Genomic DNA, 24146 nt, shown 5'->3' on the forward strand with positions numbered 1-24146 from the left:
ACTGGCTTAAGCAGGGGGACACGTCTGGTACTGCAGGATTTGAGTCCCTGGCGGCGAAGTGTGTTACTGATTAGGCTTTGTTACTTTGGTCCCTGCTCTCTGCAGGTCATTCACTAGGTCCCCCCGTGTGGTTCTGGGATTTTTGCTCACCGTTCTTGTGATCATTTTGACTCCACGGGCTGAGATCTTGCGTGGAGCCCCAGATCGAGGGAGATTATCAGTGGTCTTGTATGTCTTCCATTTCCTAATAATTGCTCCCACAGTTGATTTCTTCAAACCAAGCTGCTTACCTATTGCAGATTCAGTCCTCCCAGCCTGGTGCAGGTCTACAATGTTGTTTCTGGTGTCCTTTGACAGCTCTTTGGTCTTGGCCATAGTGGAGTTTGGAGTGTGACTGTTTGAGGTTGTGGACAGGTGTCTTTTATACTGATAACAAGTTCAAACAGGTGCCATTAATACAGGTAACGAGTGGAGGACAGAGGAGCCTCTTAAAGAAGAAGTTACAGGTCTGTAAGAGCCAGAAATCTTGCTTGTTTGTAGGTGACCAAATACTTATTTTCCACCAAAATTTGCAAATGAATTCATAAAAAATCCTACAATGTGATTTTCTGGAAAGAAAATTCTCAATTTGTCTGTCATAGTTGACGTGTACCTATGATGAAAATTACAGGCCTCTCTCATCTTTTTAAGTGGGAGAACTTGCACAATTGGTGGCTGACTAAATACTTATTTTCCCCACTGTATCTGTGTGGTCTTACCTTAGAGATGTAGGCCTTGATGCCCTCTGCCAGTTTGATGCAAGGCTCTCCAAACAGCTGAGCCAGGTTCTCTGGGATGTCCTGGTCTTTATCCAGAGCATTTAACAGACTGAGACACTTCAGCTCCTCTGTTACACCCTGGCTACGCACCTACAGGGAGCAGAGAATAGAAAAACTTACGAGAGGTAGTATAAGTGTTATAAGCGTACTTAAGCATGACGTAGCAGTAATATAATGCATTCAGCAGACTGATACACTTCAACTGCTCTGTAATGCCCTGGCGATGCACCTATAGGGAGGAGAGAATAGAGAAGACTTAGAGTGACATAAAGCCTTTTAAGCAATGCATACAGTTAAATACAGTGGCTTGCGAAAGTATTCACCCCCCTTGGCATTTTTCCTATTTTGTTGCCTTACAACCTGGAATTAAAATTGATTTTTGGGGGGTTTGTATCATTTGATTTACACAACATGCCTACCACTTTGAAGATGCAAAATATTTTTTATCGTGAAACAAACAAGAAATAAGACAAAAATACAGAAAACTTGAGCGTGCATAACTATTCATCCCCCCCAAAGTCAATACTTTGTAGAGACACCTTTTGCAGCAGTTACAGCTGCAAGTCTCTTGGGATATGTCTCTATAAGCTTGGCACATCTATCCACTGGGATTTCTGCCCATTCTTCAAGGTAAAACTGCTCCAGCTCCTTCAAGTTGGATGGGTTCCGCTGGTGTACAGCAATCTATAAGTCATACCACAGATTCTCAATTGGATTGAGGTCTGGGCTTTGACTAGGCCATTCCAAGACATTTAAATGTTTCCCCTTAAACCACTCGAGTGTTGCTTTAGCAGTATGCTTAGGGTCATTGTCCTGCTGGAAGGTGAACCTCCGTCCCAGTCTCAAATCTCTGGAAGACACACAGGTTTCCCCTCAAGAATTTCCCTGTATTTAGCACCATCCATCATTCCTTCAATTCTGACCAGTTTCCCAGTCCTTGCCAATGAAAAACATCCCCACAGCATGATGCTGCCGCCACCATGCTTCACTGTGGGGATGGTGTTCTCGGGGTGATGAGAGGTGTTGGGTTTGCGCCAGACATAGCGTTTTCCTTGATGGCCAAAAAGCTCCCTTTTAGTCTCATCTGACCAGAATACCTTCTTCCATATGTTTGGGGAGTCTCTCACATGCCTTTTGCCGAACACCAAACGTGTTAGGTTATTTTCTTCTTTAAGCAATGGCTTTTTTCTGGTCACTCTTCCGTAAAGCCCAGCTCTGTGGAGTGTATGGCTTAAAGTGGATCCTATGGACAGATCTTTTTTGTGGTGCCATATTCTTTAATAATGGATTTAATGGTATGTGGTATGTTCAAAGTTTTGGATATTTTTTTATAACCCAACACTGTTCTGTACTTCTCCACAACTTTGTCCCTGACCTGTTTGGAGCTCCTTGGTCTTCATGGTGCCACTTGCTTGGTGGTGCCCCTTGCTTAGTGGTGTTGCAGACTCTGGGGCCTTTCAGAACAGGTGTATATATACACTCAGATCATGTGACACTTAGATTGCGCACAGGTGGACTTTATTTGACTAATTATGTGACTTCTGAAGGTAATTGGTTGCACCAGATCTTATTTAGGGGCTTCATAGCAAAGGGGGTGAATACATATTCACACACCACTTTTCAGTTATTAATAAAAAAAATAAAAAAATAAAAAATAATTTCACTTCACCAATTTGGACTATTTTGTGTATGTCCATTAAATCAAATCAAATCAAATTTTATTGGTCACATGCGCCGAATACAACAGGTGCAGACATTACAGTGAAATGCTTACTTACAGCCCTTAACCAACAGTGCATTTATTTTAAACAAAAAAAGTAAGAATAAAACAACAACAAAAAAAGTGTTGAGAAAAAAAGAGCAGAAGTAAAATAAAGTGACAGTAGGGAGGCTTTATATACAGGGGGGTACCGTTGCAGAGTCAATGTGCGGGGGCACCGGCTAGTTGAGGTAGTTGAGGTAATATGTACATGTGGGTAGGGTTAAAGTGACTATGCATAAATACTTAACAGAGTAGCAGCAGCGTAAAAAGGATGGGGTGGGGGGGCAGTGCAAATAGTCCGGGTAGCCATGATTAGCTGTTCAGGAGTCTTATGGCTTGGGGGTAGAAGCTGTTGAGAAGTCTTTTGGACCTAGACTTGGCACTCCGGTACCGCTTGCCGTGCGGTAGCAGAGAGAACAGTCTATGACTAGGGTGGCTGGAGTCTTTGACAATTTTGAGGGCCTTCCTCTGACACCGCCTGGTATAGAGGTCCTGGATGGCAGGAAGCTTTGCCCCAGTGATGTACTGGGCCGTACGCACTACCCTCTGTAGTGCCTTGCGGTCGGAGGCCAAGCAGTTGCCATACCAGGCGGTGATGCAACCAGTCAGGATGCTCTCGATGGTGCAGCTGTAGAATTTTTTGAGGATCTGAGGACCCATGCCAAATCTTTTTAGTCTCCTGAGGGGGAATAGGCTTTGTCGTGCCCTCTTCACGACTGTCTTGGTGTGTTTGGACCATGATAGTTCGTTGGTGATGTGGACACCAAGGAACTTGAAGCTCTCAACCTGTTCCACTACAGCCCCGTCGATGAGAATGGGGGCGTGCTCAGTCCTCTTTTTTTTCCTGTAGTCCACAATCATCTCCTTTGTCTTGGTCACATTGAGGGAGAGGTTGTTGTCCTGGCACCACACGGCCAGATCTCTGACCTCCTCCCTATAGGCTGTCTCATCGTTGTCGGTGATCAGGCCTACCACTGTTGTGTCGTCGGCAAACTTAATGATGGTGTTGGAGTCGTGCCTGGCCATGCAGTCATGGGTGAACAGAGAGTACAGGAGGGGACTGAGCACGCACCCCTGAGGGGCCCCCGTGTTGAGGATCAGTGTGGCAGATGTGTTGTTACCTACCCTTACCACCTGGGGGCGGCCCGTCAGGAAGTCCAGGATCCAGTTGCAGAGGGAGGTGTTTAGTCCCAGGATCCTTAGCTTAGTGATGAGCTTAGAGGGCACTATGGTGTTGAATGCTGAGCTGTAGTCAATGAATAGCATTCTCACGTAGGTGTTCCTCTTGTCCAGGTGGGAAAGGGCAGTGTGGAGTGCGATAGAGATTGCATCATCTGTGGATCTGTTGGGGCGGTATGCAAATTGGAGTGGGTCTAGGGTTTCTGGGATTATGCTGTTGATGTGAGCCATGACCAGTCTTTCAAAGCACTTCATGGCTACAGACGTCAGTGCTACGGGTCGGTAGTCATTTAGGCAGGTTATCTTAGAGTTCTTGGGCACGGGGACTATGGTGGTCTGCTTGAAACATGTTGGTATTACAGACTCAGTCAGGGACATGTTGAAAATGTCAGTGAAGACACTTGCCAGTTGGTCAGCACATGCTCGGAGTACACGTCCTGGTAATCCGTCTGGCCCTGCGGCCTTGTGAATGTTGACCTGCTTAAAAGTCTTACTCACATCGGCTACGGAGAGCGTGATCACATAGTCATCCGGAACAGCTGGTGCTCTCATGCATGCTTCAGTGTTGCTTGCCTCGAAGCGAGCATAGAAGTGGTTTAGCTCGTCTGGTAGGCTTGTGTCACTGGGCAGCTCGCGGCTGTGCTTCCCTTTGTAGTCTGTAATAGTTTTCAAGCCGTGCCACATCCGACGAGCGTTAGAGCCAGTGTAGTATGATTCAATCTTAGACCTGTATTGACTCTTTGCCTGTTTGATGGTTCGTCGGAGGTCATAGCGGGATTTCTTATAAGCGTCCGGGTTAGAGTCCCGTTCCTTGAAAGCGGCAGCTCTACCCTTTAGCTCAGTGCGGATGTTTCCTGTAATCCATGGCTTCTGGTTGGGGTATGTACGTACGGTCACTGTGGGGACGACATCATCGATGCACTTATTGATGAAGCCAGTGACTGATGTGGTGTACTCCTCAATGCTGTCTGAAGAATCCCGGAACATGTTCCAGTCTGTGCTAGCAAAACAGTCCTGTAGCTTAGCATCTGCGTCATCTGACCACTTTTTTATTAACACTGGTGCTTCCTGCTTCAGTTTTTGCTTATAAGCAGGAATCAGGAGGATAGAGTTATGGTCAGATTTGCCAAATGGAGGGCGAGGGAGAGCTTTGTATGCGTCTCTGTGTGTGGAGTAAAGGTGGTCTAGAGTTTTTTTCCCTCTGGTTGCACATTTAACATGCTGGTAGAAATTAGGTAGAACGGATTTAAGTTTCCCTGCATTAAAGTCCCCGGCCACTAGGAGCGCTGCATCTGGATGAGCGTTTTCCTGTTGATTAATGGCCTTGTACAACTCATTCAGTGCAATCTTAATGCCAGCATTGGTTTGTGGTGGTAAATAGACAGCTATGAAAAATATAGATGAAAACTCTCTTGGTAAATAGTGTGGTCTACAGCTTATCATAAGATACTCTACCTCAGGCGAGCAAAACCTCGAGACTTCCTTAGTATTTGATTTTGTGCACCAGCTGTTGTTTACAAATATACACAGACCGCCACCCCTTGTCTTACCAGAGTCAGCCGTTCTGTCCTGCCGATGTAGCGTATAGCCTGCTAGCTGAACGTTATCATTGTTGTCGTTCAGCCACGACTCCGTGAAACATAAGATATTACAGTTTTTAATGTCCCGTTGGTAGGATAACCGTAATCTTAAATCGTCCATTTTATTCTCAAAAGATTGAACGTTGGCTAATAGGATTGATGGAAGAGGCAGTTTACTCGCTCGCCGTCGGATCCTTACAAGGCATCCGGATCTGCGTCCGCGATATCTCCGTCTCTTCCTCACGCGAATGACGGGGATTTGGGCCTTGTCGGGTGTCTGTATGATATCCTTCGCGGCCGCCTCGTTGAAGAAAAAATCTTTGTCCAATGCGAGGTGAGTAATCGCTGTCCTGATATCCAGAAGCTCTTTTTGGTTATAAGAGACGATGGCAGAAACATTATGTACAAAATAAATTACAAATAACGCGGAAAAACACACATAATAGTACAATTGGTTAGAGGGTTGGTTAGAGGGCTGTAAAACGGCAGCCATCTTCTCCGGCGCTGTTCTGTCCATTACATGAAATCCAGCTCGTTCAAGGGTTTTTCTTTATTTTTACATTTTTCTACATTGTAGAATAATAGTGAAGACATCAAAACTATGAAATAACACATATTGAATCATGTAGTAACCAAAAAAGTGTTAAACATATTAACATATAGAGTGTGCAAAGCTGTTATCAAGGCAAAGGGTGGCTACTTTGAAGAATCTAAAATCTAAAATATATTTTGATTTATTAACACTTTTTTGGTTACTACATCATTCCATATGTATTATTTTATTGCTTTGATGTCTTCACTATTATTCTACAATGTAGAAAATAGTAAAAATAAAGAAAAACCCTTGAATGAGTAGGTGTGTCCAAACTTTTGACTGGTACTGTATGTTAGGAGAGGTACTATAAGTGTTATAAGTGTGACATATAGCATTCATAGGCACTTTGACTGTCACAATCAATGAGCGATTGCTTCAATGATGGCAGAGCAACAGCAAGATGAGAACAAGATTGTTACAAAGGATCGTTCATTTTATGAATGTTAGTGCTTTCATTATGTCTGGGATGTGTCAACCTTAAGTTGTCCTTATGAACAGCTACAATGACATACAGAGACTGCTTAACTAGCGGTTTGATTCTCCTGGAATGAACTCGAACACACACCCAGACCCCCAGACGTCTAATAGGCCAATAAACCAACCACTCCTCCAGGGCACACAGGAAATACCCTCATTTCTTTCTCTCTTTTTGTCTTTCTCTCCATCCGAGACTCAGACTCTCTCTATCCCCCACTCAGATCTCTGCAGTGAATTTCTGTATTAAGTTTGAGTCTTTGTGTGTAATTTGTGTGTAATTGAGTGTGTGTGTGTGTGTGTGTGTGTGTGTGTGTGTGTGTGTGTGTGTGTGTGTGTGTGTGTGTGTGTGTGTGTGTGTGTGTGTGTGTGTGCATGTGTGTGTAATTTGGGGCCAGGGGTACGGAACCGTTCAGCGTCACGGTTGGGGGGGGTCGTACTATTGACTCTTTAACAAGCACCAACGGGGTATGACTGCGGTGTGTGTGGGTGTGTACAGTATATGTGTGTGTATGTGGGTGGTTGCTTTCTTCACGTTCTCTCAGCCATATTGTTGACGTTTGAATGGTTCTCTATACTCCTAATAAGGGGGAGTGATTTGGGGAATTTTTGTGAAACATAATCCATAGAATAGTCATTCAATGGAAGTATTGTTGACATATACAGTGGGGGAAAAAAGTATTTAGTCAGCCACCAATTGTGCAAGTTCTCCCACTTAAAAAGATGAGAGAGGGCTGTAATGCACAAAGTAAATGTCCTAACCGACTTGCCAAAACTATAGTTTGTTAACAATAAATGTGTGGAGTGGTTGAAAAACAAGTTAACGACTCCAACCTAAGTGTATGTAAACTTCCGACTTCAACTGTACATACGGTATGCTACAATAGTAACGACTAGACGATATACAGTAAATAAGGCACTTACTTTGATTGGAACGCACACATGTCCAAAGTTATTATTTGTAAGGACAACAATGAAGGCAATACAAATGCCAGCCAGGAAATGTGCCAGGGGGAAAAAGTTTGTGCTTGACTGCACAAATGTCTGCATACTTGTTCTGAGGGAACACTGGGGAGGTGCTTGGGCTCTCATCGAAGAGAGAAATGTGTCCAGTTTAGTAAAGCCTCAAACATAAATTGTCCGCAACAGTGAAATGGGCTACTTCTATGTGAATTAATGAGGAGGCGGAACACACCTCAATTCAAACTGTTGTTAGAATATAAAACTGGTTATAAAATCATTTCTAAATGACAAATGGAAATATAGCCTATAGATAATTTGCAGGCTTTGAGGGCAGCGAGGGTTAACTGTCCTGTTGCGTAACAATCACATTTTAGATTGTTTAGATTAAACACTATGGAGTCTTAAAGGAGGCCAGGGTAATGCCCAAATGTAATAAATATGACAACTTTGATTGAATTATTTCTCAATTATGCTTTTAGATACAAATGTCAAATATGTGTCAACAATGCTTTCTCCAAAGGACTTTGTGAAAATTCCCAAAATCATAGTATTTTTTTGTCTGGGTTTCATGAGGAATCACTCGTATACAACAAGAGTCTGGCACATTCTACTTACGGGAAGTGTCTGGGTTCTCCGAAACAGCGGCGGGCTGTGCCTCAATACACTATAGCCAGACATGGGGTGCGTCTCCATACTCTAACAGTAGCTTCCTCTCATCTCCTTTCCTTAGTCTAAAATGTTGTTAAAGTGCATGACTCATTTTAAAAAATACAAGAGCGATTGCTTTTTCATATTTTCACCATATTGCTGTTTTCAGATGAGTGCTAATGTAGAAGAGGACATGAGGAAAATAAGGAAAAGGAAGCCACGTTAGACTATTGAGATGCACCCTATGTCTGGCTGGACTGCTGACTTTGCATTGTCTATGTGATATCAGTGATGTGTCGTGCATGAGTGTGCATGGCATTAAAGAGAGAAAGTAAAAGTGGGTTATTGTTGTCTTTGTAGGCCTTCAACAAATTATTTGTAATTAAGGGGTATTAGTTTTGACAGGGCTAGTTAGGGAGTGTTCGGATTGGTGTGTGTGTGTGTGTGTGTGTGTGTGTGTGTGTGTATCTGAGTCCCAACATTATTATTATAATAGAGATAATATCTACTTGAGGGCACTGGAGAGATAATGGGATGATTAAAAAGTCCTAAACTAAAGTTACTCTAACAGATGTTTACAGCAGGGGAGTGGAGACTGCAGTGTGTGTGTGTGTGTGTGTGTGTGTGTGTGTGTGTGTGTGTGTAATCCCTTCCCTCCCATTAGAAAAACCCCTATTACAGGATTAACCTGTCATTAACTCTTCCCATAGCCAGGTGGAGGGGTCAGAGAGGACAGGAACACACACACAAATCAACAAAGCCCCTCAGATCCCAGGAACGCCATAGAGGAAGTGGGGAACAATGCAGCAGTGTTACCTCCAGACTCGAAGCCCAGGGTGTGTGTTTGTGTGTGTTCACATTTCTCATTTCAGGGGATTATGGAAGAGAAGCCAGTCATGTAACTCAAAGCCGGGCCCAGAGACCTGGAGTATGTGTGTGAGGAAGTGTGTCTGTGTGTGTCATGCATGTGTCTATGTTTAAGTGCTTCTGGACATTACATTTTGTTTTAGAGAGTGTGTTTCACCCCTCCTATACTGTCAGTACAAGAGCGCAAGGGAGGAAAAAGAGGAGTGTAGGAGTTTAGCCATGCTGTAGGGCAGGGATCATCAACTACATTCAGCCACGGATTTATATTTTTTCTTTGAGCGGATGGTTAGGGGGCCGGAACAAAATTACAAATAATTTGTAGACTGCAAATTGAACGCAAGAAGCCCAAACAGACATATTTGACTAAAACATAATTTTTAAACCTTGCTTACATTTGTATACAATCACATACAGTGAGTGTACAAAACATTAGGAACACCTTCCTACTATTGAGTTGCACAACCTTTTTCCATCAGAACAGCCTCAATACAAGGTGTCGAAAGCATTCCACAGGGATGATGGCCCATGTTGACTTCCAATGCTTCCCACAGTTGTGTCATGTTGTCTGGATGTCCTTTGGGTGGTGGACCATTCTGGATACACACGGGAAACTGTTGAGTGTGAAAACCCAGCAGCGTTGCAGTTCTTGACACACTCAAACCGGTGCGCCTGGCACCTACTACCACACCCCGTTCAAAGGCACTTAAATATTTTTTGGCACACTTGTTAATAGAAATGCGTTCCAGGTGACTACCTCATGAACCTGGTTGAGAGAATGCCAAGAGTGTGCAAAGCTGTCATCAAGGCAAATTGCGGCTACTTTGAAGAATCTAAAATCTAAAATATATTTTGATTTGTTTAACACTTTTTTGGTTACTACATGATTCCATGTGTTATTTCATAGTTTTGATGTCTTCACTATTATTCTACTATGTAGAAAATAATACAAATAAAGAAAAACCCTGGAATGAGTAGGTGTGTACAAACTTTTGACTGGTACTGTATGTCTGGCACCACATTGGTTGTGTCTCAAATAGCACCTCTTCCCTTTATAGTGTGCTACCTTTGACCAGCGTGCATAGGCAGTGCACTATAGCACTATATGTAGAATAGGGTGCTATTTGGGACACAGCCATTGTCTAAATCAGAAACAGAATGGTAACTATCCAGCCTAGAGTCATTCTTTCTCTCCCTCCCTGTCTCATCCCTCTCTCCCTCCCCCAGGTCCCCTTCTCCCTCTCATGTCCTTGAGAACATTGTTCTTGTTCTATTAAACACATGCTGTAATGATTAGCTACGATAACACGATAAAGCACACACACATTAAGTAGAGCCGGTAATTACAGACTTTCACTCTCTTTAAACCAGGGTTAAGTTAAAGCTGCAATATGTAGCTTTTTGGGCGACCTGACCAAATGCACATAGAAATGTGAGTTACAGATCTGTCATTCTCATTGAAAGCAAGTCTAAGAAGCGGCAGATCTGTTCTGTGTGCCATTTCAATGCTTCCCTTGCTTAACCCTTGGGTGGTGTTCGGGTCTGTGGGACCCATTTTCAATGGTAGGAATGGTAGGAAAAGTTTGATGGTAGGAACAGTACGAAAAAACAAGCCAGAGCTCCCACCTCAGCTGTTGAATACACGGAACAGGCCTATCAATTCCTCAAAGTTTGTGTTCACGGCCGACACGTCCCTAGTGTCCTACGTGCCAAAGAAAGGCAAAAATGTGGTACTCATGAGTACGCAGCATAGGGATGGGAGAATCTGTGGCCAAGAACATAAAAAAACAGAAATCATAATGGATTACAATGCCACAATAGGAGGGGTGGACAATTTAGACAAGCTGGTGACTGGCTACAGCTGCAAAAGAAGAACCCTACACTGGCCACTTGTGATATTCTTCAACATCTTGGACATCTCGGCGTACAATGAGTTTGTCATCTGGATGGTGTTGAATGCAGATTGGAACAGAGGGAAGCTCCAGAGACGGCTCTTTCTCGAGGAGCTGGGCAAGGCATTGGTAAAACCTCAAATCCAGGACCCCAGCTTCTGCAGCCAATGTGAGGAGGATTCAGGAGGAAGATGCTGGTGCCCCATCCGCCCGACCCACAGAACCAACCAACTCCAATACCGGAAGTGTGAGTGATGTTGTTGCATGTGTGTGTGTCTGACTCTCCTATCTTGGCCTGCTGTAACTATACATGTGAGTGAGTGAGTGAGTGAGATGTTAGTAAAATTCCTGAACTAAGTGTTTTCATCATTCTAGATTGCAGCTGGTAGCAACAAGAAGAAGCGATGCGATGTGTGTGGACCCAAGAAGGACAGGAAGACACAGTACACATGCATCAAGTGCAAGAAATACATTTGCAACACACACACAGTAAAACTCTGTCCCTCATGTGGTGTGTAGACGGCCTTAATTTGTGTTCAATGGGGCTCATTTATCATTTCCATAAAATACTGTATGTAAAATGTGTCCTTCCAAATTGTTCAGTTCAAAGCAATAAACATCAGTAGTGATGAAAACCTTGTTTCATTTATATTTGTTCAAGATAAACATGATTTATTCCACCCATGTCTTGATTATAATAGATGTTACAAAAATCTAATTTAATCAAAAAAAACAAATAGCACTTTTATTGCTAAATGTGATCTAGCAGAGGTAAATGGCAAATATTAACCATGTATGCTGTCTATATTGCTTGTAATTGATATAAGTCAACATCTAAGCATTAAGTATTTTGACATACATTGTTATGGCTGTATTGTTTTAAAAACCCAATAATGTTGTGGGTCCATCAGACCCACGAACATTGGGTGAATAAAAAAAGTATATTTCTCAGTGGTTTAGATACAATTTCTCTCTACACTGTAATAGTTTGCCTTTACTGAAATTAGGCGAACTATTAGAATTTTAGCAACCAGGAAATGGCAGAGCGATTTCTGCATATTGCGCCATTAAGTTTCTGATTTGAAAGGATAAAAGGAGGAGAGGGGAAGAAAGAAAGGAAATAAGATAAAATAGTCAGGAAGATAAAGTAAGCAAATGAGCGGTTTATTGTGTGTGTGTGTGGGTTTGTCTATCTGTGTGTGTGGCCAAATGGGTGGTCAGGTGAGTCAACAGATTGTTATAGGTGTCACGCCCTGGCTCTGGGGACTCTTATATGTTGAGCCAGGGTGTTAGTTTCTATGTTTAGTGTTCTATGTTCATGTTCTAGTTCATGTGTTTCTATGTTGGCCGGGGTGGTTCCCAATCAGAGGCAGCTGTGGCTTGTTGTCTCTAATTGGGAACCATACTTAGGCAGCCTGTTTTGCACTTGTCATTTGTGGGATCTTGTTCCGGAGAGGTTTGTGTTTTGTTAACCTTAGGACTTCACGTATCGTTTTGTTATAAAGTACTCATTAAAAGATGTACGCATATCACGCTGCGCCTTGGTCTGCTTCTTACGACGATCGTGACAATAGGGGTCAGTGAGACACTAACAACAGAGAGGTTTTAGAGCCCAGCCATTCACACACAATATTCTTTGCCTGCTCTCCACTCATTGCCCTGTAAATCAACTGTGGAAGTCAAGCCCTTGGAAGACGACCGCTGTTCTGTAGCATTGTGATGTCATTTCAAAGCGCCTCCCAGGCTACGAAACATTCCTCAGGCAGTTGGAGGACTGGAGTGTGATTTCAAGTTTTTAAAAGCAACTGACTACAATCTCAGAGACAGGAGTTTTTCCAGACCATACTGTGACCTGACCAGGTAAAACTCTGGGCTCTAGTTGTCACCTAAAGTAAATAGGGTCAAGAACAACTCCTGACCCTATAGTCATTCCACCAGGGAGTAAGATGGCATTCCCCCAAGACAACTGATCTTAGGTCAGTTTGGTGTTGCCATAACAGTTAAGGTCAGCAGTTATGGTAATCTGATCCTACATCAGAACAACATGGGGCTTCAGTTCAGCCAACTAACAGACAGAACCCGCTGCTTACTGGGTTCCGTCCCAGGGTTCCACTTCCATCTATGACTCATCGCATTCTACTCTGCCCAAAATCGCTCATGCATCCAAGCGGCTACCGCCTCCAAACGGCTAGCGCATCCAAGACGCTAACGTTGTTGCTAACCTTTGACCTCTCATCTGAACCTCCTGCTAAGGAACACAAGAGCTACGATAATTTTCATAGAACAGCCTGAAGCCACTGGATTCTCTGTCATGGAGGAGTGAGAGGGAAAATAAGGGTTAGGGAGATGAGGCAAAAGGGGGTAAAGAGAGATTGGGAAGATACAAAAAATAGGGAAGAGGTGTGAGAGGGGTTAGGGAAAGGGCAGAGAAGAGAAGACAGAAGGGAGAGAGAGCAGAGAGAGGAGAAGGAAGAGGGGCGATAAAGAGGTTAGGAAAGAGGGGAGAGGACAGCGGAGTGGGGAATAGAAGGGAAGGGTAAAGAGAATGAGGCCTCGAGTTGGGGAGAGAGAGAGAAGAGAGAGAGGAGAAAATGCGAGAGAGGAGAAAAAGAGGGGAATGTTCTTCCAGTAGCTTTAATTAATAGCTATAGAAATTAGAGTTGACTGTGGGACAGGAGGGTCCAATTACTACATTTATTTCGCTCTGGAGTGTGTCAGTCTCAAGGTCAGATCAAATTAAAGGTTACAGAACTTCCCTCCAAAACACTTCGAATCAGATAAAGTATTCAGAAAAAACATTATTTAAATGTGTTTCTCTCTGTCGCTCTCTTTCTCCCGCTCGCCCTCCCCCAGTCTCTCCGTCTCTCGCTCTCCCTCTCTCTCCCATCTCCCCCCCCCTCTCTCCTTACCTAACTCCTTCCCCCCTCAGTCTCTCTCTTCCTCCCCATCTCTCTCTCTCTCTCCCACGTCTCTCTCTCTGTTTATCTCTCCCTTCCCCCGTATCTCTCTGTCTGTCTCTCTCCCCCCCGCCTCTCCGTCTCGCTCTCCTTCCCCGTCTCTCTCTCTCCCCTCTCCCTCCCCTCTCTCGCTCTCCCTCCCCAGTCTCTCCGTCTCTCTCTCTCCCACGTCTCTCTCTCTCTGTTTATCTCTCCCTGCCCCCGTATCTCTCTGTCTGTCTCCCCCCCCCCCGCCTCTCCGTCTCTCACTCCCTCCCCCATCTTTATGTCTCTCCCCCCCCCCCCCTCCCCCTCCCTCAGCTATCCCTCTATCGCTCTCCCTCCCCCCGTCTCTGTCTCCCTTCCCCCGTCCTGCCCTCTCTCCCCGTCTCTCTCTTCCTCTCCCTCCCCCATCTCTTTCTCTTTCTCTGTCTCTCTCCTCTCTCCCTCCCCCATCTCTCACTCTCTCTCTCCCCCGTCTCTCACTCTCTCTCTCCCTCCCCGTCTGTCTCTCTCCCTCCCTCCATCCCCCGTCTCTCTCTCCATCCCCCAGTCTCTCTCTCTCTCTCTCTCTATCTCTCTCTCTCTCCCCATCTCTCTCTATCTCGCTCTCTCTCTCCCTACATCCATCTTTCTCTTCCCCCTCATCTCTGTCTCTCCCTCCCCCCGTGTCTCTCTGTCCCTCCCCCGTCTATCTCTCTCCCTCCCCGTCTCTGTCTCTTCCTCCCCCAGTCTCTCTCTTCCCCCATCTCTGTATCTCCCTCCCCCTGTGTCTCCCTGTCCCTCCCCCGTTTCTCTCCCTCCCCGTCTCTCCCTCTTTCTTCTCCCCCGTCTCCGTCCCCCCCAGTCTCTCTGTCTCTCCCTCCCGTCTCACTGTCTTTCCCACCACGTCTCTCTCTGTCTCTCCCTCCTCCCGTCTCTCGCCCCCATTTCGCTCTCTCTGTTCCCCCCCTCTTCTCGCTCTCTCTCCTGAATCCAGGTTTGAAACCACAGCCCAGTTTCAATAACATTTAAGTAATTTAAGAATGCAATGTAAAATGTCAACAAACATGGCGCCACACATAGCTGGCAAATAGCTTAGCATTAGCTTATTATAATCAGTAGAACCTTCAAAAAAGTATTTTACACACATCATAGGTGTCCATTACAATATATGCATTAATCGGAATGCATTATTTGTCACCAGTACTAGAAAACGTGAATAAAACTGTAAATAAATTATGCTCCATACATACAAAACATACATGCATACAAACTGTATGCTACAGTAGAAACGACAACATGATATACAGAAAATAAGGCACTTCCTTTGATAGGAACACACACATGTTCAAAGTTAGTATTTGTAAAGAAAACAACAATGAAGGCAATGTAAGCGCCAGCCAGAAAATTTTCCAATTCGTGCAAGCCTGCGCAAATGTCTGCATACTTGATCTGCGGAAACATCTCCTCGAAGAGAGTCCGGCTCAGTAAAGCCTCAAACATAAATTGTCCGCAACACTGAAATGGGCTACTTCTATGTGAATTAATGAGGAGGCGGAACACACCTCAATTCAAACTGTTGTTTGAAAAAAAACATGTAAGACATTTTTTGAAATTGAAGAGTTGAAACATAGCCTATAGATAATTAGCAGGCAGTGCGTGTTAACTGTCCTGTTCATAACAATGGCACGGACATATTCTGCTGAGTTCACTTATATACAGGATTTGACATACTTGTTGACTGACTTGCATGTTGATTTTACTTACATACAGTACAGAAAAGCCAATATTTCTCTCTGTTTTCTCTCTCGCTCTCTTTCTTCCCCAACCATGGCACAGGCGTATTCTGTTGAGTTGACTTATATACAGGAGTTAGTTGACATACGTACTTGTTGGTTGACATAGTTGCTGACTGACTTGCATGTTGATTTTACTCTCGATTTCTATTTCTGTGTTTTTTCGGTCTCTCTCTCTCTCTCTCTCTCCTCTCCCCCCCACCCCACCCTCTCTCTCTCACCCCCCCACCCCACCCTCTCTCTCTCACCCCCACCCCACCCTCTCTATATATACAGTGGGGAGAACAAGTATTTGATACACTGCCGATTTTGCAGGTATTCCTACTTACAAAGCAAAAAATCCAGAAAATCACATTGTATGATTTTTAAGTAATTAATTTGCATTTTATTGCATGACATAAGTATTTGATACATCAGAAAAGCATAACTTAATATTTAGTACAGAAACCTTTGTTTGCAATTACAGAGATCATACGTTTCCTGTAGGTCTTGACCAGGTTTGCACACACTGCAGCAGGGATATTGGCCCACTCCTCCATACAGACCTTCTCCAGATCCTTCAGGTTTCGGGGCTGTCGCTGGGCAATACGGACTTTCAGCTCCCTCCAAAGATTTTCTATTGGGTTCAGGTCTGGAGACTGGCTAGGCCACTCCAGGACCTTGAGATGCTTCTTACGGAGCCACTCCTTAGTTGCCCTGGCTGTGTGTTCCGGGTCGTTGTCATGCTGAAAGACCCAGCCACGACCCATCTTCAATGCTCTTACTGAGGGAAGGAGGTTGTTGGCCAAGATCTCGCGATACATGGCCCCATCCATCCTCCCCTCAATACGGTGCAGTCGTCCTGTCCCCTTTGCAGAAAAGCATCCCCAAAGAATGATGTTTCCACCTCCATGCTTCACGGTTGGGATGGTGTTCTTGGGGTTGTACTCATCCTTCTTCTTCCTCCAAACACGGCGAGTGGAGTTTAGACCAAAAAGCTCTATTTTTGTCTCATCAGACCACATGACCTTCTCCCATTCCTCCTCTGGATCATACAGATGGTCATTGGCAAACTTCAGACGGGCCTGGACATGCGCTGGCTTGAGCAGGGGGACCTTGCGTGCGCTGCAGGATTTTAATCCATGACGGCGTAGTGTGTTACTAATGGTTTTCTTTGAGACTGTGGTCCCAGCTCTCTTCAGGTCATTGAACAGGTCCTGCCGTGTAGTTCTGGGCTGATCCTCCACCTTCCTCATGATCATTGATGCCCCACGAGGTGAGATCTTGCATGGAGCACCAGACCGAGGGTGATTGACCGTCATCTTCAACTTCTTCCATTTTCTAATAATTGCGCCAACAGTTGTTGCCTTCTCACCAAGCTGCTTGCCTATTGTCCTGTAGCCCATCCCAGCCTTGTGCAGGTCTACAATTTTATCCCTGATGTCCTTACACAGCTCTCTGGTCTTGGCCATTGTGGAGAGGTTGGAGTCTGTTTGATTGAGTGTGTGGACAGGTGTCTTTTATACAGGTAACGAGTTCAAACAGGTGCAGTTAATACAGGTAATGAGTGGAGAACAGGAGGGCTTCTTAAAGAAAAAACTAACAGGTCTGTGAGAGCCGGAATTGTTACTGGTTGGTAGGTGATCAAATACTTATGTCATGCAATAAAATGCAAATTAATTACTTAAAAATCATACAATGTGATTTTCTGGATTTTTGTTTTAGATTCCGTCTCTCACAGTTGAAGTGTACATATGATAAAAATTACAGACCTCTACATGCTTTGTAAGTAGGAAAACCTGCAAAATCGGCAGTGTATCAAATACTTGTTCTCCCCACTGTGTATATATATATATATATATATACACACACATACACTATAGGAGACAATAAAAGAGAAGTATGTTGTTATTTCCAAAGTCTTTCCCAACAGTGTTTTGAAATCATGGCAGTGCCTCGTCCAAGGAACTTAAAGTACTTTCCAGGAATTACTTGGTCAATTTATATTTCTTCCCCTCTCGGTCTCTCTTCCTTCAACTCCATCTCTCCCTTTCTGCTGGAACGAGCATAGCCTTGCATCATCAGTTAGACACTACAGTATAAAGGCTTGTCTGTATCAGCATGAAATTGATCTCAATCTATTTATAACGCTTGCTTTGTTTAAATCAAAATGCTAAATCAATTAGCTATATCCCTTTTATGCTCGCTTGGAGAAAACATGAAAGCCCCTGTTGTTCCGGTTGACTGTGTGATCTCACTCTCCATGGGATGGGAATCAAACTTTTAAACAGGTTAACACTTGCAAGGCCGCCGGGCTAGACGGACTACCAGGGACAGTCCATTCTCAGAGCATGCGCAGACCAACTGTCAAGTGTCTTCACAGACATTTTCAATCTCTCCTTGTCCCAGTCTGTAATCCCAACATGTTTCAAGCTGACCACCATTGTCCCTGTTCCCAAGAACTTCAAGGTAACCTGCCTAAATCGCCCTGTAGCACTCACATCTGTAATTATGAAGTATTTTGAAAGGCTGGTCATGACACACATCAACACCATCATCTCAGACACCCTGGACCCACTCCAAATCGCATACCGCCCCAACAGATCCACAGATGGTGCAATCTTAATTACACATCACACTGCCCTCTCCCACCTGAACGTGAGGGGAAATAACTATGTGAGAATTAGGCTTGGGTGGTATACCGTATATACCGTATACCGGGGGTATTTGCAAAAAGCCACGGGATGGTTTTTCAATACCGTCAAAACTATTTCGTTGAATTTTTTCAATACATTTGAATATTTGTAGCTACTTTTAAGTTAATACCTGCAGGCAACTTGTGCAACACGTTAGGAGATAAAGCAGATTGCGTTCTTCATTTCACCCGTCACATTATTTTACATTATGAAGTTCACCGTAGTTCACCAGAACAGTTGAGCCAGTCACGCGTTTGTTTCTAAATACCACAACAGGAGAAAGTGGGAGCTGGTGACTCATTGCTTCTATATCTATCGGCGCGTCTCTGTTGTGCGGCGCACATGAGGTGATGAAGTTACACTTGTATGCAATTCACTACTAAATGTTTGCAATCCGATATCTTATAATGGTTTTCTGCCAGAAGTCAAAGAGCTCTGGATGAGTTCTGTAGAGTTGCCATTTTTTCCCTGTGCTTCAGATTAGCGTTTTTTTCTAATCCCCTCTGCTTCGTGTGCACATGCAGCTCTTCCTTCAGAAAAGCATGCATCACAACTATATTCATTTGCACAATTTCTCTCGTTCACTGCCGCTTGTAAATATCCACACTCACCGAAAATGACATTCAGTAGCTACTAGCTATGCTTGTGTAACTTTATGAGCTGGATTTGCCTGTCTTTGCAATTAGTTTATGGTCGTTTTTGCTCGTTAGCATTAAGCCAACAGCATCTATGTGATTTCGCTATTAGTTTGTGCAAATCTTCATAGCATTCTCGTAATAGAGGCCCAATGGGCATTTCTTACTTTACCCCCGTGTGTGCTATGCCGGTAGGACCGTAAATCCCGGTATGAGAGAAGGACGGTATGACAATATGAAAATCTGGATACCTTCCAAGCCTAGAAAGAATGCTCTTCATAGACTACAGCCCAGTGTGCAATACCATAGTCCCCTCCAAGCTCAGGACCCTGGGACTGAACACCCTCCTCTGCAAATGGATCCTGAACTTCCTGACGGGCCGACCCCAGGTGGTGTGGGCAGGCAACAACACCTCTGCCAAGCTGACCCTCAACACGGGGGCCTCTCATGCGTGTGTGCTTAGTCTCCTCCTGTACTCCCTGTTCACCCATGACTGCGTGGCCATGCACAACTCCAATACCATCATCAAGTTTGCTGATGACACGACAGTGGTAGGCCTGATCACTGACGGCGATGAGACAGCCTACAGGGAGGAAGTCAGACTTGGCAGTGTGGTGCCAGGACAACAGCCACTCCCCCAACGTCACTAAGACCAAGGAGCTGATCGTGAACTACAGGAGAAAGAGGGGAGAGCACGCTCCCATCCACATCAACTGGGCTGTAGTGGAGCAGTTCACATCACTAAGGACTTAACATGGTCCACACATGAAAGTGCCTCTTCCCCCTCAAGAGGCTGAAAATATTTGGCAATTGGCCCTCGGATACTCAATAAGTTCTACAGCTGCACCATCGAGAGCATCTTGACTGGCTGCATCACAGCTTGGTATGGCAAATGCACCGCCCTCGACCGAAAAGTGCTACAGAAGGCAGTGCGGACGGCACAGTACATCACTGGGGCCCGAGTTTTCTGCAGTCCAGGACCTCTATATCAGGAGGTGTCAGAAGAGGGCCCGGAAAATGACTTCAGCCATCCAAGCATAGACGGTTTACTCTGCTACCGTCCGGCAAACAGTACCAGAGCATCAGCTCTCGGACCAACAGGCTCGGAGACAGCTATACCCCCAAGCTATAAGACTGCTAAATAGCCATAATACTGCTAAATAGTTCACTAAATGGTTACCCGGACTATCTGCATTGACCCCATCTTGCACTGACTCTATGCACTTTCACAAGCATTGTTCCCTCAAATTATTTTAGGCACTGAGCTAATTTCAGGTCCGCTGAGCACAAACTTGAAATGTTGTGAAAATTCTGTGCAACTTCCAGCGTGCGTTTATCGTGAACACTGAGGCTGTATCCGCTTTAAGATACAGTTTTAACTGTGGTCAAGTAGGTTACTGTGGCTATTTGATCATAATGTAGGCCTATCAGAGTGGCCTACCATCAAAAACAATGGAGAAAATGCATCCCATAACATTTTAACTTGGAAATAGCTGTTCTATCATTCAGCCTATAGTATCAGCCAATATGTGGTGTTCAATGTAGGCCTACATTCCATGAGACTTTTGAAAAAAACATGCAGGGCTTGACATTAACCTGTTTATCCACTTGTCCTTCAGACAAGGAGGTGACTGAAAATGTGTGTGTGTTGTTTGATGCAAGAAACCACTTTACACAATAAAATGCATTATTATTCCAATACCATTATTACAGAGAATCAGACAAATTATACTACCCTCTGCCTATTGGCTACTTAGCTTATTCAACCTTGTCTCAAAATACAACACTGCCCCTTTAAGACAAACAAAAGCTCTTTACCTGACTGGCTTTTCAAAGATGTCTAGAAATGTACATGTTTTGTGCGCTTGTAGGAAGAAATCACTCCCCTATTGTTGACTACAAATGATCTATAACTGGGCTAATAACTCACTAACTAGCAAAGGATATGAACAAAATGTGCACACGTGGCTACACGCAGCTCTTGCTTTGATCTCAAAACAAGTGCATCTGCTTGCGACCACTCATGCTGTATACACAGTCCAGTTCAAAGTAAATGGCACAGATCCATATATGGCAATGGTCTATTTGCATATATGCCTACTGCAGCTCAGATTGGTTATGCCACACAGCTCTGTGTAGAGAAAGGGCTGAGTCGTGGCAATAGAATCCTACTCCGATGCGTTCTGCCTATAACAAAATAGTTTGTTTTGTTTTGGTATATTGTATTGAAAGTGGCTAATATTGCGTTGATTCGATCACAATTGCCACAGTAAAGGGTTGATAGTGTTAACAGGGAAAACTCTAGAAAGCTGAGAGAAGTTAAATCTCGTGCTTCTCTCCGTGGGCTGATAGTTACTGCGTAACTTAGAGGGAACATTGCTCACAAGACTATATATACACACTACATACGCACACACACACACATTATATGCTGCAGCTACTCTGTTCTTATTTTACTCTTATTATCTATCCTGATGCCTAGTCACTTTACCCTGCCTTTATGTACATATCTACCTCAAATACCTCGTAGCCCTGCACATTGATCTGGTACTGGTACTCCCTGTATATAGCTCCATTCTTGTGTATTTAGTCCCCGTGTTATTATTTAATTTTTTTAACTCAACATTGTTGGGAAGGGCTCGAAAGCACGCATTTCACAGTAAAGTCTACACCCATTGTATTGGGCTCTTTAAAAAAATACAATTTGATTAGATTTTTTATTTTATGTTCTATAATCCGTTTAAATTATGTTATTATCATGTTCTATACTTCGTGTTATCTTATCTCTACTGGTCTATTAGAGTTGGTCTTTAGAACCATTAAAATAAACATCTTATCTAGCCTATACTTTTGCTATTATACTGTAGGGTCAAACTTTATTTGGATAGTCCGGATAGTCCATCTGTAGATGCTCTACAGATGGTCATACTGTCAACAAACTATCTGTTGATAAGCAACTGCTTGCTAAGGTTACAAAACTCAGGGTTCCAAAACTAGGGGTCGTGACCCCATGTGGGGTCGACTGATATGACAATATCTAAAGATCCTGGTCAAAAATAATATACAGTGCCTTGCAAAAGTATTCATCCCCCTTGGTGTTTTTCCGATTTTGTTGCATTACAACCTGTAATTTAAATGGATTTTTATTTGGATTTCATGTAACGGACATACATAAAAAAGTAAATTACGGAAAAGTGGTGCGTGCATACGTATTCACCTCCTTTTCTATAAAGCCCCTAAATAAGATCTTGTGCAACCAATTACCTTCAGAAGTCACATAATTAGTTAAATAAAGTCCACCTGTGTGCAATCTAAGTGCCATATGATCTCAGCATATATATATACCTGTTCTGAAAGGCCCCAGAGTCTGCAACACCACTAAGCAAGGGGCACCACCAAGTAAAAGGCACCATGAAAACCAAGGAGCTCTCCAAACAGGTTAGGGACAAAGTTGTGGAGAAGTACAGATCAGGGTTGGGATATAAAAAAATATATAAAACTTTGAACATCCCACAGAGCACCATTAAATCCATTATTAAAAAACGTAAAGAATATGGCACCACAACAAACCTGCCAAGAGAGGGCCGCCCATCAAAACTCACGGACCAGGCAAGGAGGGCATTAATCAGAGAGGCAACAAAGAGACCAAAGATAACCCTGAAGGAGCTGCAAAGCTCCACAGCGGAGATTGGAGTATCTGTCCGTAGGACCACTTTAAGCCATACGCTCCACAGAGCTGGGCTTTACGGAAGAGTGGCCATAAAAAAGCCATTGCTTAAAGAAAAAAATACACAAACACGTTTGGTGTTCGCCAAAAGGCATGTGGCGACTCCCCAAACATATGGAAGAAGGTACTATGGTCAGATGAGACTAAAATTGAGCTTTTTGGCCATCAAGGAAAACGCTATGTCTGGCGCAAACCCAACACCTCTCATCATCCCGAGAACACCATCCCCACAGTGAAGCATGGTGGTGGCAGCATTATGCTGTGGGGATGTTTTTCATTGGCAATGACTGGGAAACTGGTCAGAATTGAAGGAATGATGGATGGCGCTAAATACAGGGAAATTCTTGAGGGGAACCTGTTTCAGTCTTCCAGAGATTTGAGACTGGGACGGAGGTTCACTTTCCAGCAGGACAATGACCCTAAGCATACTGCTAAACCAACACTTGAGTGGTTTAAGGGGAAACATAAAAAATGTATTGGAATGGCCTAGTCAAAGCCCAGACCTCAATCAAATTGAGAATCTGTGGTATGACTTAAAGATTGCTGTACACCAGCGGAACCCATCCAACTTGAAGGAACTGGAGCAGTTTTAACTTGAAGAATGGGCAAAAATCCCAGTGGCTAGATGTGCCAAGCTTATAGAGACATACCCCAAGAGACTTGCAGCTGTAATTGCTGCGAAAGGTGGCTCTACAAAGTATTGACTGGGGGGGTGAACAGTTATGCACGCTCAAGTAGTTTTTTGTCTTATTTCTTGTTTGTTTCACAAAAAAAATTATTTTGCATCTTCAAAGTGGTAGGCATGTTGTGTAAATCTAATTATACAAACCCCAAAAAAATCCATTTTAATTCCAGTACCTGTAAAAGGTTTGGACACACCTACTCATTCAAGGGTTTTCCTTTATTTTTACTATTTTCTACATTGTAGAATAATAGTGAAGACATCAAAACCATGAAATAACACATATGGAATCACGTAGTAACCAAAAAAGTGTTAAACAAATCAAAATATATTTGAGATTCTTCGATGTAGCCACCCTTTGCCATGATTACGGCTTTGCACACTCTTGGCATTCTCTCAACCAGCTTCATGAGGAATGCTTTCCAAAATTCTGGAATGAGGTCCCACAAATGCTGAGCACTTGTTGGCTGCTTTTCCTTCAGTCTGCGGTCCAACTCATCCCAAACCATCTCAGTTGGGTTGAGGTCGGGTGATTGTGGAGGCCAGGTCAGCTGATGCAGCACTCCATCACTCTCCTTCTTGGTCAAATAGCCCTTACTCAGCCTGGAGGTGTGTAGGGTCAATGTCCTGTTAAAAAAACAAACGATAGCCCCACTAAGCGCAAACCAGATGGGATGGCGTAATCGCTGCAGAATGCTGTGGTAGCCATGATGCTTAAGTGTGCCTTGAATTCTAAATAAATCACAGACAGTGTCACCAGCAAAGCACCCCCACACCATCACACCTCCTCCTCCATGCTTCACGGTGGGAACCACACATGCAGAGATCGTCCGTTCAACTACTCTGCGTCTCACAAAGACACGGTGGTTGGAACCAAAAATCTCAAATTTGGACTCATCAGACCAAATTACAGATTTTCACCGGTCTAATGTCCATTG

At 43.9% G+C, this 24146-nt stretch overlaps 1 protein-coding gene across 1 annotated transcript in view; it reads right to left on the minus strand.

Moving 5' to 3' along the window:
• tnfsf10l (TNF superfamily member 10, like) overlaps positions 1-24146 on the minus strand; it is a 70295-nt gene that overhangs the window by 31517 nt on the left and 14632 nt on the right. Inside the window, exon 2 of the mRNA XM_084165333.1 lies at positions 759-908. Within this exon, the coding sequence (XP_084021459.1) occupies positions 759-908 (150 nt within the window). The remainder of the gene's footprint in view (positions 1-758; positions 909-24146) is intronic.

Source organism: Coregonus lavaretus (genome assembly GCF_964263955.1).
Source record: "Coregonus lavaretus genome assembly, chromosome: 7".
NCBI lineage: Eukaryota > Metazoa > Chordata > Actinopteri > Salmoniformes > Salmonidae > Coregonus > Coregonus lavaretus.